The sequence below is a fragment of the Zootoca vivipara genome, chromosome 11 (assembly GCF_965207765.1).
Source record: "Zootoca vivipara chromosome 11, rZooViv2.hap1.1, whole genome shotgun sequence".
NCBI lineage: Eukaryota > Metazoa > Chordata > Lepidosauria > Squamata > Lacertidae > Zootoca > Zootoca vivipara.
This window is the reverse complement of record NC_142594.1, coordinates 28,189,022-28,203,172: the sequence shown is the minus strand read 5'-3', so window position 1 is coordinate 28,203,172 and position 14,151 is coordinate 28,189,022. Positions and strand designations below refer to the sequence as shown.

Below are 14,151 nucleotides of genomic sequence, written 5' to 3'. Positions count from 1 at the left end.
CTCCTCGGTCTCAGTGTTGCCCATGTAGAAATCCTCGGGGAGGATAATGGGGCAAAGGTTGAATTCTGTGGCCCTTCCTGTGACTGCCCCCATCTCCATGTTCTGCCCTACCAGCCCCACTGGGTGCCAGCCACCACTGCTGATCCAGAATACTTTGGGCCTGTTCCCACATTACCTTTGGGGTATAATGATAGCCTCTGTCCATGTAGGACATCTTCATTTGTGTATGAGTTATCATGCCTCTACTTTGCTTGTTGACCTGCCAGTGAAAACTGTGGAGAATTGTAGATTTAGCTGGTGTGTGTTTTGTGATTGCCCTGCATTTGTGAACATGCCTTAATCCCCCCCAATGTATTATTTGATCGACCTCTTTGTATGACCTCTGCATGATAGTCACTTAAAATTTTAAATCCACACAATTTATCAAAGCAGTTATTAAGCAGAAATCTCTCCCCCCCCCCAACTCTCTCTTTTTCTCTATCTCATTTAAAGAAGCATTATACACTTTGATAAGGAATATTTGGGGGCGCTGTTGTGAGAAAAGCCAAAGTTGATCTTAACATCTCAGCTTACTAAACTGAGATAAGAATTTCCATGCATGCATCTTCTTCACAAAAGTGTACAGGCCAAAGTCTTCCATTAACTGTTCTATTTCATCTGAACCAGGAAACTATGGTTATTGGCTTTAGAACAAGCCTGGTTGTGAACCCTTGGTTCAAAGTTGTCTTAATATCTTTGCTTGTTCCAAAGACATTAATCACAATTAACCATGTCTGGACAAAACTGGGAAACTATAGTTTACAGAACAGTTTCTGGTTTGTTTGTTTCTTCCACAAAAAGGAAGAGCAAAGAAGCTGCATGCACATCCAGAAAACTCTATTTGCATCTCGGCTTATTAAGATCCATGTCCTGTGTGCATTTGATTGCCCAAAGCAGCCCACTGGGTGCCCTAGAGATTCTGTGTTGGGGGAGGAGATCATTAAGACAATACAATGTGTATCTCACATGAGACAGACTGTAGCCCCCAATAGTCCTTGCAGTATAAAAGCCCACACATTCCCCATTTGTTGTAATAATAGGCATTTTGCTGATTATTAAAATGCCTGCAGGACTCAGATCTTTTGTATGGACAGGATCTGCTTTGCATTTTTAAAATGTGTACCTATTAAATTTCCAGATGGCTTTGTAGCAAAGCTCTTAGCGATTTACAAACAAGATTACAATGAGACAAACAATGAAATCAAAGCTTACAACACAAACCCAAATAACATTATCCAGCCCAAAATGAAATCAATAAACTCATTCATTTGAAAAAGTTGCGGAAGTTTCTTTGAAAGATGAGAGAATGCTGGTGTGGGTGTTGAAGAGCAGGCCTTCATAGATGCTTCTGCACTTTGAAAAATGTCTGAATGAACCCTACAACTCAAGGGATGGAGTGATCCTTCAGCACCTAATCAATGGAGCTTGGAACAGTGTTTTGGATAGTACTATAAGTCAATTGCACTACAATCCTATGCATGTTTACTTGGAAGTAAGTCCCAATTAATTTAAATGGATTTATTCCCAGGAACTATGCATAGGATTATGGTGTCAGGAACAGAATAATGGCAAAGATTTACAGTGAGGATTGGCTTACACATCCGTATGAGAAGATTAAGTGATCCCAGTTTGGTCTAGAACAGGCATCCCCAGACTTCGGCCCTCCAGATGTTTTGGACTACAATTCCCATCATCCCTGATCACTGGTCCTGTTAGCTAGGGATCTATGGGAGTTGTAGGCCAAAACATCTGGAGGGCCGCAGTTTGGGGATGGCTGGTCTAGAAATGTGGTTCCCAACATGGGGGCACACTCTCCACAGGGGGGCAATTTGATTTTAAAGGGGGAATTCGAGAATGAGTTATTAACAGTTAATGGCCTTTTAGGCTTCCTCCACGTGAATAAGAGTTCACTTTTTGAATAGTAAGAATTATATGTCATGGGAGGGGGCATCAGGATTTTAGAGATGGTTAGGTGCGGCATGGCCAAAAAAAGGTTGGGAACCACTGGTCTAGAACCTACCGTAGAAGTGAAGGAAGCAGTGCCAGGAAAATGGCTACTCCAGCATGGACTTACCACTTGCACTGATTTTTTTAATTCCTCTGGTCTATCACGCAGGCTACAGATCAGGGCAGGGACAGGCTAGGTGTGATTTTCAGCGACTGTCCACTGCACCAACATACTGGAGCCAGGGTAGGACGTGGAGGGCAGGAAAAACTATATGGACTTATCTTTCCACCGAGGGCAAGGCCACTCCACCCACCCACCCACGTGAAAAGAGGTGCACACAGAGCAGCCTCTCTGTTGCAGTGAGCAAAGAGAGTTTAGGATTGCGGGTGGTGATCTGTGTTTGAGCTGTAATGTTCAAGTTACTTTCCTCCTCACTGATAAATTAACAGGTTACTATCTTGCATATTCATGTGTTTCAGCCAAACGCTACATTGAGACTGATCCTTCTGGGCGAGATAAAGGGACTCCACTTGTTATTGTGAAGCAAGGTTATGAACCCCCCACATTCACAGGCTGGTTCTTGGGCTGGGATTACAACAAATGGAAAAACTGAAGCTTCAATTGCAGAAGAGATATCCCAGGACAGCCATTCTCTGGCAGCTTTAAGCATGTGTTTGCAAATCACTGTATACGTTGCTGCTGTTGTGGTCCATGTGCCAGTTGTGTGTGTGTGTGTGTGTGTGTGTGTGTGTGTGCGTACAGCACAGAGGTTGCCAATAATTTTGTAAACTGGAAAAACTGCTGTGGGCACCACACACAAGAGAGTGAAGGACATGTCAGCTTTGGTTCTCTCAGTTTCTCATTTTTGAATTCTCCACATTTCTTCAGCAACTTGCAATTAAAACAAAAAGATCCTCATGAAAATTCTTAAGTGTTTTCTTAAGAATTTATCACATTAAACACATTTTTGTATGCAGTTTTGATCCATGTATACATTTTTGCAAGCATTTTCTTCTAATATAATGCGTTTTTTTCATGCTATTTTCACTAATAATGTTAAATTTTATGCACATTTCTCCCCGATATATGCATTTTTGTAAACATTTGTTGGGGAACTGCATCACAACATTTGGAAACATGCATGGCTGTGTTTTGGTTCTCATATTGTTTCGGAGAGTGCAAATTTGATCAATTGAGCTTTAAATGTAAACTGAATAAAATTTCTCCCCCATCCCTACTACACACACACACACACACACACACACACACACACACACACACACAGCTCAACCTATTATTTTGGCTGGCTACAATACAATGCTTCTTTCAAGCCTAATTTCAGTGAGGGGTGGGGAGGAATGGGGCCCTATGAGCACTGAGAAAAGCCTGCACAGGTACCTGCAGCATAGCTGTCAACTTCCAGATTGGAAAATAAGGGATCAGCAGTGGCGCGGCACCGGAAGTCACTTCTGCACATGTCCAGACATGTGCAGAAGCGTCTTCCGGTGCCGGCTCTGCCCGATTTCCGGTGCCCATGTCCGCATGTCTGGGCACCAGAAATCACTTCTGTGCATGCCTGGGCATGCACAGAGGTGATTTCCGGCAGCACTCGGCAAGCCAAGTGAGCGAGCAGCCAGCCGGGAGCTGGAACATTTATGCAGCTGAGGAGCCTCCCTGGCCAGCAGGAGCTGCTTTCTTACAAATCCGGGGGATTTATGGGGTATTTTGCAATTCGGGATAACAGCGGGAAACAGATTTAAATACGGGGGTTTCCCGCAAAAAACGGGAGACTTGACAGCTATGACCTGCAGATGCCACATTGGTGACCCCCGGTATAATAATATGCACACATTCTACAAACATGCAACTGGAAATGCTCCTTCTCCAGTTCCATGTCTGCGCATAACTCCCCCAAATCCAAGGCTTAATTCAGTTTTGAAAGGGATCAATAGAACGCCCACTGCATGGCATTCCATTGTGCCAGTGGCTTGGCTTGTTATGTACTTGAGTGCTGGGTCTCCATTAGGAATAGCGATGGGTGAGTTACACTCAGCTCAGACCTTGCTTGGTAATCATGACTTCTCAGTGAGCATTCAGAAGCTCACCTGATTTCTCAGAGCTCTCGCCTAGCTCATGTTGGTGCGGTCTTTTTAGATTGCTTTCGCTTTAGTTATTGTTGACACTGTATTTTTCAGTGAGTTTTCATTGTCCCCTAAAAATGCCTCCTATTTTTAGTTCAAGTACTGGATGCTAATCCTGACTTATCTTTCAAAAGATAAGTATATATATATACTGTACATTTTTACAGTTCCTGTACAATTCCTGAAATAGGAGCCAACTCCTAGGGGCTGAGGTCCCTCCACCCTCCCAATAAAATATTTGAGGGGGGTGTCCCCCCAAGCTGATGGGCATTGCCATTCAAGGGAGCTATACCATCCCTGAACTTGTTTGACCAAGCTCAGGGAATTCCCTGATCCCAGTGAGCCAAAGCTTAAGCACAGTGTGTTTGTAGAGTCTCTATATTTGAGCTCTCCCCTTAGCCCAGGCATCCCCAAACTTTGGCCCTCCAGATGTTTTGGACTACAATTCCCATCATCCCTGACCACTGGTCCTATTAGCTAGGGATCATGGGAGTTGTAGGCCAAAACATCTGGAGGGCCGCAGTTTGGGGATGCCTGCCTTAGCCCATGTAACTGGTAAAAGTCCCAACCTAGAGGGAAATACTCAAGCCATTTCCACCTGTGCTCCTTTGCTGAAAACTGTATTTGTTCCTCTTTCTGTGCCAAAAATGTGGTCTAAACACATTTCAGCAAAGCCTGGTTCCACGCCATGCTACTGTTTTGGGTTTACCACTCTTTTCACATGATTGCAGGATTGTGTGGAGGTTTGTGGCCTGCCAAAAAAACCCCCACACATTGGGACCACCTCTTCCTCTGTCACCTCTCTAGATCAATCTGCAAATCCAGACCATGGCGTGTTATATGAGTAGAGGCAAAAAGTGAGCAAGATGCCCACAGAACTGGAAATGAATGTAGGAATAAGATGTATGTCAAATAGTTCTCATGAAGTAGCTGTAAAGAATGGATGAGCAAATGAATGCCACACCATAGAGTGTGAATGAAGATCACAGTGGATTCGTATTGCTGTTTGGAGGCATGTGTGGCTCCTGATCCAGCAAGAAACCCGCATGTACGGTAGAGGCCTGCTTCTTCATAAAGCGCTCCTTTTCTGGACCTGAGCATATATGTGCCAAGTCATATTTTGATACATTGCTATTTTTTAAAGTGTATATTTCAAAGAAGCATACACATTACAAAAAAGTGACAGCTCTGATGACTATAAATTTTCTAAATTATGCATTTTTACAAAAAAAAATTAGACACATTTATAGATGTATGAATCCAATAAATAAATGCTTTCCAATCCTGAACCTAACTACATTGTGTTTTCCCCTTCTTTTATCATAATGTAACTAATCTTGACATGATGTTATACTCATAGTTTATTTTCCCACTAACTGAAGAAATTATCTTTTATTCAGCTTTCTGAGGTAGATGTAAATATTTCTTTATATTTCTTTCTTACATTTTTATCCCACCTTTCTCCAAAGAGTATTGTACATGGTCACTCCCATCAACAACCCTGTGGAGTTGCTTTGGCTAAGACAGTGTGCCTGCTCCAAGGTCACTCAGTGAGCTACACAGCTGGGGCTAATATAACATTCTTAACCCCTTTGCTCCACTAGTTCTTGCTAGGCAGGATAATTAATGTGCAGCTTCAAAAATGCTACACTGAGATTAGTACTTGTTTAGTAATGCAGTGCATATTGCATACCATGACTCTTCATGCTTTACTAAAATTCAAATGAGATGTAGCTGCCTTCAGAAAAAGGGATAATTCAGTCTAGAAACAGATTTTGAGTTGGAAGGCACCTTAGAGGTCAACCAGTCCAAGGATGGATCTATACTGATCTGTAAAAATGCTATTAAGGGCTATTTTTAAAAAGTTATATAGCTTTCAATGCAATTTGCCATTGCTAACAGATCGCTGCTTTGCAGCGCCCTCTGGTGTCACATTTTAATAACGCATTCTAAACAACCGGTGTAGATTCATCCCAACTCACTACACCAGGCATAGGCAAACTCGACCCTCCAGATGTTTTGGGACTACAATTCCCATCACCCCTGTCCACTGGTCCTGTTGGCTAGGGATGATGGGAGTTGTAGTCCCAAAACATATGGAGGGCCGAGTTTGCCTATGCCTGCACAACACTTAGCCATTCATCCTGGAAGGGTAAAGACACCACTTTTATGGCCCATGCTTAGTATTCATGGGAGTGATTGGCCATTTAATGGCTGATTATCTTTGACTCCCCCCACCCACCTCATTACAGCCTCCTGTCTGACTGAAATACCACTTAAGATTTGAATGCTAAAGAATATATGGTATGGTTTACTTAAATACCATACCATATATGGGGGAGATGCACTGGGACAACCGATCTCAGTGATCACGGGTAGGAGGAGGAGTTATGCTAAGACCAGACCATGACCAAGGAGGCAGGTGTAGTCATTGTTTGAGGTCCGCCCCCGCCACTTAATGGATCCAAATGGTTTCCAGAGAGTGGTAGGGGATGCTTTATCCCATGTTGATGGCCTTTCAGCTGATTTAGTGGCCCGCTGGAATGTGGAGTTAACCAGGGCTATTGACTGTTTGGCTCCGAAGCGCCCTCTCCGATTGCATGGAGCCCGGACAGCCCCATGGTTTCCCACAGATCTGAGGGCAATAAAACAATCGCTGAGATGGCTAGAGCGCCGGTGGCGGATAACTCATTCTGAAGCTGACCGGACACTGGTTAGAGCTCAATGTTGAGCCTACCAAGTGGCAGTAGCAATGGTGAAGAAGACTTTATTCACTGCCTCTATTGCATCTGCAGAAAACAGCAGCAGGAGACTCTTTCAGGTGGTTCGTAATTTAGTGGAACCACCTGCTCTATCGGGGCCCAGTATGGGCCACATGATCTCCTACAATGATTTTGCAAAGTTTTTTGCAGATAAAGTCGCTCAGATTCAGGAAGAGGTAGACTCCACCGTGGGAGCAGGGCCGGGGCAGGGGAGTGCTAGAGTCCTGTCTGTTACCTCCCAGGATGTGGACAGGCTGTTTGGACAAGTGAAACCAACCACCTGTCTCCTTGATCCTTGCCATCCTGGCTTATAAAAGCTAGGAGGGAAAGCTGGGCGATGGGCTTCGTGGGGTGGTGAATGCTTCTCTCTGTGAGGGAGCCTTCCCAGACCCCCTGAAAGAGGCGGTTATTAAACCACTTCTTTTATTTTAAAAAAATCTTTAGATGCAGCCAATTTGGAAGAAGCGGACCATTTGGATCCCTTCCAGTCAGGATTCAAGCCTCATCATGGGACTGAAACTGCCTTGGTCACACTGGCCGATGATCTCCAGCAGGCTAGGGACAAAGGTGAGAGCTGTTTCCTAGTTCTGCTGGATCTCTCAGCAGCTTTTGACACCATCCACCATAACATCCTTCTGGACCATCCAGAGGGGTTGGGAGCTGGGGGCACTGTTATACAGTGGTTCCGCTCCTTCCTCCTGGGCTGTGTTCAGAAAGTGGTGTGTGTGTGGGGGGGTGAGTGTTCAGACCCCTGGGCTCTCACTTGTGGGGTGCCTCAGGGTTCTGTCCTCTCACCCATGCTTTCCAACATCTACATGCAGCCGCTGGGAGAGATCACCAGAGGGTTTGGGCTGGGTGTTCATCAGTATGCGGATGATACCCAGCTCTACCTCTCTTTCAAATCAGAACCAGTGAAGGTGTTGAAGGTCCTGTGTGAGTGCCTGCAGGCGGTTGGAGGATGGATGGCGGCTAACAGATTGAGGTTGAATCCTGACAAGACAGAAATACTGTTTTTGGGGGACGCAGCCTGGGAATCATTTTGGACTCACAGCTGTCCATGGAGGCGCAGGTTAATTCTGTGCCAAGGGCAGCTGTATATCAGCTCCATCTGGTACGCAGGCTGAGAACCTATCTGCCCACAGACTGTCTCACCAGAGTGGTGCATGCTCTAATTATCTCTCTCTTGGACTACTGCAATGCGCTCTATGTGAGGCTACCTATGAAGGTGACCCGGAAACTACAATTAATCCAGAATGCGGCAGCTAGACTGGTGACTGGGAGTGGCCACCTGGACCACATAACACTGGTCTTGAAAGACCTACATTGGCTCCCAGTACGTTTCCGAGCACAATTCAAAGTGTTGATGCTGACCTTTAAAGCCCTAAACAGCCTTGATCCAGTATACCTGAAGGAGCGTCTCCACCCCCATTGCTCTGCCTGGACACTGAGGTCCAGCGCCGAGGGCCTTCTGGCGGTTCCCTTGCTGCGAGAAGCCAAGTTACAGGGAACCAGGCAGAGGGCCTTCTCGGTAGTGGCACCCGCCCTGTGGAACGCCATCTCACCAGATGTCAAAGCGAAAAACAACTACCAGACTTTTAGAGGACATCTGAAGGCAGCCCTGTTTAGGGAAGCTTTTAATGTTTAATATGATTATTGTTTTTAATATACTGTTGGAAGCCGCCCAGAGTGGCTAGGGAAACCCAGCCAGATGGATGGGGTATAAATAATAAATTATTATTATTAAATTGTTATTAAATACTGCTTTTTTTAACTCAAGGCCCCCAAAGCAGTGAACAACAATACACACACACACACACACACACACACACACACACACACACACACATATGCAAATAAAATATATAATAAAAGTATCAATATGTATCAATAAATCAAAAGAAAATAAAACAGCATCAGGATTTGGCCACGAATATAGATCCTACAATAGGATTTGATTATCACTAGGTGCAGTGCACTGGAGATTGCACAATTCTGTTCTATGTGGGAGTGAATAAGTCATCAAAACCACCTTGTTGGCATCAGTAGCACCTTAAAGACCAACTAAGTTTTTATTTTGGTATGAGCTTTCGTGTGCAAGCACACTTCGTCAGACACACCATGTTAGTCAAAACCTCTTAACACACTGGCCATCATAGCTCACATGCATAGAGGTTTCAGCTGCTTCATAGTTGTTACCGTAAGTCTATTACTGTACTATTTTTGGCTCCAGATATGCAGAACAGAAAGTTTTGTACAGCTGCATCCCATTTTCTCACAAGAGATGTGCACAACTTGTAAGGGGTCACCTTATGGAAAACAACAAAGTTTATTACTATTTGCGTGAACACAACAATGAAAGGCCTGATTAGCAATTTCCTTTTATAATGCAATCAACAAAAGACAAATGAAATGCAATGCCATATTTTCCACCACCAGTAAGCAACTTAAATTGTTCTCTGTGTTGTCTGATTCTGACATTAACCCAATAGCAAAAACTCTGAACATCAATTTATTCTACAGTACTGGCATTATCTGTACAGTGTGTACATAATACTTCTATATCATTAAATTGTACATCAAGAGTGTCTATCATGAGAACAACATGATTGTTAATCAAGTTTATGCATGCAATCTACTTTTAAAACATATTTTAGAATGGGCATGTTAGTGGCACTCCCTTGAACTTAAAAATGTGACTCATACAGAGGTGATGATCTCAAACTGGTTTGTTGAAATAATTGCAGTCATCCCAGAAACGTGTGTGCAGCAGAACACCATGTGCACGGGTATATATTTGTTGAATGAAGAGCTGCATTTCTCTCATATATGCATGTGATGGTTGTATTGGCACCCATCCTATTGTATGCCTGATATAGTATCTGGAATATGGTTTTTCCAGATAGAATATGGAATGTGGTTTCTGCAAGTAACCCTTGGATCATTTTTTGGTTTTGCATTTAATGCATCTGCTATTTGAATGTAAGATGTATATGGGTTAGAATGAATGTTTCATTTTAAAAATGGGCTTTCCTTTCTCACATCACCATGATTTGCAAGGGATACATTCCAGAGTAAAATAAGGTATAATGTTGCAATCCTATATAATGTCTATGGCAGATCCCTTCCTTGATCCAGACCAGGATTCCAGAATGCTCTGTCCTAAGCATAGACTAGTTCACCCCAGGACATAGAGAATTCTGGAAGGAAGAGCATTCATCTGTAATTGTGAGCAAGGAGAGTATTCTAAAACAAACATATTCATTTAACAACCATAGTCTAGGTCCATGTTCTCATTTCTAATAAAGCCTCAGGCCTCTGAACTCAACAACACTAACCTGGAAAAATGCTTATTTGAACTCAATGGGACTTCATTCTGGATAAGATGGCACTCCTTGTGTCACTAGTATGGATTGTGGAGGTTAGAAATAAAATCAGATCCATTAACCTGGGGGCAAGGTGTAATGTTCTTCTGTCTGCCTTGTGGCTAGGTTAGACGGATAACCACAAAAAACACAGCATTTGTTCAGACTCAGCTGTCTTGAAGGAAAATGTCAACCAGGAATTAATATTTTATTGCCAAGAATGGCTGGATACCAGATTCAATGTGATTTATTTATTAGGTATGAATCACCTTACATGAATCATCTCAAGGTGATGGATAATATAAAAATAGCACATCTCAAATACAAGACACATGGGATTCAAAATTAAAAACACTGTGGTGTATTCATAAAGAAATCCTTCACAAGAACCCCCATTCCATTGTCATGAACACCACATAATTAACCTGTAAAACCAATTCCACCCCAAGAAGCAAGAATCAGCAGGATGCCTAGCAGTACAGTTTTTGCCTGACACTGAAATAATGTCAGAGTTGGCATCAGGAGAACTTCCTTACAGACAGCATCTCCTTGCCTATGCACATGCACCTCCCTATAAATTAGTACAGATAATTGTAACAAAAAATTTCCTAAGGATTCTACTTTGCAATTTAAGAACTGGAACTTGGCATGATAAAACCCAGTCAGCATTTTCACTCTGCTGTCTGACATCATTTGGATTTCCTCCTCATAAACTACAAAAATAGCAGTATCAGGTTTAATGTCTTTCAGTGGATTGAAAACATTGATAGTTTTCAGGCAGGTGGCAGGAAAGGACTACTGCTAATGTTTATGTTGCTCTGATGAGGCCTTTCCACCCTCCACTTCCAATTATGTTTGTGTGAGCTTCCTTCTCTTCATTTTCTTGCTCTAATCCTAGATGAGAGGCTCCCAGTTTCAGGAACAAGCCTTGACTGTATAATGACTGGACAAATCCCTAGCAGAAAAAAGCCATTAATCATCTGCAAAATAGCAGTGCCTATAACTCTACAAGCAGCCTGTAATGAGCCGCAGCAATTATAATACTCATCGCTGCTTTTGTGAAAGTTTGATATATTTCTTGGATATGGGGACTCAACAAAGCGAGAGAAAATATTGCCAAGCAAGACACAAGAGAATAAGAAGACCAATAAGTTTGGTTCAATTGATGAATGGGAAGCAACGGTTAAGATCCAAATAGGAGATGCTCCCTGCAGCCTTCATCCATGCACAATAAGCCCAGTGCATACTAGGTGCGGAATTTGCCACTAAATGAAGCTCTTCTCTGAATTCCGCATACTTACAATGTATGCATGTGACCATCATTGCTACCACCTTTTGAGTAAAGGAGAGTTGTTTAGATGGTTGTTTTGCAGTAGGCTTGCTTCCTGTTCCTCATTTAAAGGAATGATTCCTCATTTAATAATAATAATAATAATAATGTATTCCGAAATAAGGAGCTGGTGACAAACCTACTTGGTAATGTGCTGTGATTACCTGCAGAATTAGTTTGAATCCGTTGTCTTTGTACTGACAATGGAGAGGAGGGAGCACTTGCTTGGTCTTTCCATGGACTCCAATAGGAATACAGACAGTGTCTGATAAGTGCACGACTCTGCGTGCACACATCGCGGCAAACCCAGAAGTGACCCAAAAATGTCACAAAAACTCCATGGAAAGGGGTGGAACGGGCAGAATGGGGTGTTTGCAGGCTTTCTCAACCGTGATTCAAATATGCGTACACAATTTCACTTAAGCGCATGGTGTCTTGGAATGTAACCCCCATGTAATTTGGGAGTCACCTGTATTGCTAATTTCATCACCTCTCTTTTAGGTGTATTGGTACGCTGTTGTTGCACGTGAGACTGAGTGAGTATCATAGCTGCCAAGTTATCCCTTTTTTAAAGGGATTTTCCGTTATGCTGAATAGGCTTCCTCGTGAGAAAAGGGAAAACTTGGCAGCTATGGTGAGTATAGGCAAGTGGCTGTTGTTATTGCTTTCATTTATCAGCTGCTTCTTCCAGTAAAAAGCCTCAAAGCAATTTGACAAGAAAAAAAACAACACAACTTAAAACTAGAGAAAGTTTAAAAACACTAACAATACAAAATACTCGCTATTATGTAAATGAACAGTTCCTCATCCCACCTTCTCTCCAACGTCACCCAGCTCCGATAGAATAAGGATTCTGCACCTCCAGGCTCTGTTGAGAAAGGTGGATTTAGGAACAATCTTAACACCACCTGGGATGGCTTAAACAAGGAGCAGGATTGCAATGTTAATCAAGTAGTCCAGTCAGGTAAACAAATTTCCATCATAATATGAATCACTGCCAACTCCTGCTGATTATAAGCTTTGTTATTTTCTGAAGAATAAAATTGATTTTCGTCCAGCAACTACTTTTTCCAATATCAAAGCAAAACAACTCAGGCTGGCAACATGTAAATTATTGGATAAGTGTTCAGCAGACATTGCAGAGATTATGAAAATCTACTTTGTTCAAATTACATCGCATGCCAGTTAATTTTACTTGTTATTTGCATTATGTTGGGCTTCTCCACATTTTCAGTCAAATGTTAATACTCTAGTAATAAAACCCCCATAGAACATGCATGCCATTTTGCCATGAAAGATCCTTATTTTTAAAAACTGCAAATGAACTCAGTTTAAGAAATGTTTGAGTTTAAATTGAGGATTAAAAAATTAACGATATATTTCTCTGTTCCCAATGTTTGTTCTTTCATGGTCTTCTGAAAACTCTTTTGTACCCTCTAGAAACCTAGCATAGGGATGCTGAAGTAATGGCTCTCCCAACTGTTGGACTGCAACTCCCACAATCCCTGACCATTTGCCATGCTGGCTGGGGTTGCTGGGTGTTGAAGTCCACCAACAGCTAAAGGAACCACATTTTATTCATGTAAAAACACATATGTAACAGTAAACAAAACACTAAACTAAAACTAAAAAAAGACAGCAACTTAAGTAAATTCCCCAATAAAGCAGGAGTTCTGAGGTAACCATGGAACTCCTCAGGCTGCAACAGTCCTCTTGTTTATTCATTATGCCTTTTTCAATATAAGCTGCAAATGTAGGGCTAATACTTGACATGTCAAATATCTATTAGAAACCTGTGCACTTACCGTAGATACACATTCTTAAAATGTGGCCCTGTTTGGATAGCCCTGGGCAAATACTCTGGTGACTACAAGGTTGTAGAATGTTCAGATAAATTGGAAAAGAACAAATTAAAGGAGGGTGAAAGTGAAGTCCAAGATTTCTGCATCTGAAACAAATGAGTTATGCCAAAAAAGTATTTTTGGAAGATAAAATGAAAGGTAAATTAAATTCACATCAGCACAACTTCAATTAGTTTTTGTTTGTGTACACACCAGGGGGTGATGACTGGGTGGGGATGTCTTTACCCTATGCAAAAATGTTCATATCTTAGCTAGAGATGAATTAGAAATGGCTTAAGGATTCCAATGGGTGTGAAGTTGGTTTGAAAAACAATACAACAAGCAGGATACATACACATTTGGGATGTCATGTGAATATGGATTAAAAACCCAGTATTGGAAATGCAGAATGTGCACAGTAAGCAGGAGTGTGAACAGAACCGTAAGAGTCTTTTTTAAAAAATGATTTATTGCAGTGTGTTTTATTGTTAGGGTGGACTGATATGGTAAATTAGAAATGAAGGGCGCTTTTTGAAGATTGCTTCCAACCACATGAGCCAATTCTGTGAGGAATAAGCCTTTCTCCAGTACAAATATTGAGTAGGGTGGGAAAGTGGGTGGACAAAGATAAGTAAAATTAAGTAAGGAGGAGGGGAATCTTTCTCTTTGTTCCGCAGTTGCAATTCATCATTGTGACCTGCGCTTGTGTATAAGTCTGGAGGAATTCT

The 14,151-nt window shown here is 42.3% G+C and overlaps 1 protein-coding gene across 1 annotated transcript in view; it reads left to right on the top strand.

Moving 5' to 3' along the window:
• Positions 1 to 5,422, top strand: part of SCIN (scinderin) — a 54,899-nt gene extending 49,477 nt beyond the window's left edge. The window contains exon 16 of the mRNA XM_035130115.3: positions 2,467 to 5,422. Coding sequence (XP_034986006.3) covers positions 2,467 to 2,600 — 134 coding nt within the window. The 3' untranslated portion in view covers positions 2,601 to 5,422. The remainder of the gene's footprint in view (positions 1 to 2,466) is intronic.
• The last annotated feature ends 8,729 nt before the right edge of the window (positions 5,423 to 14,151 follow it).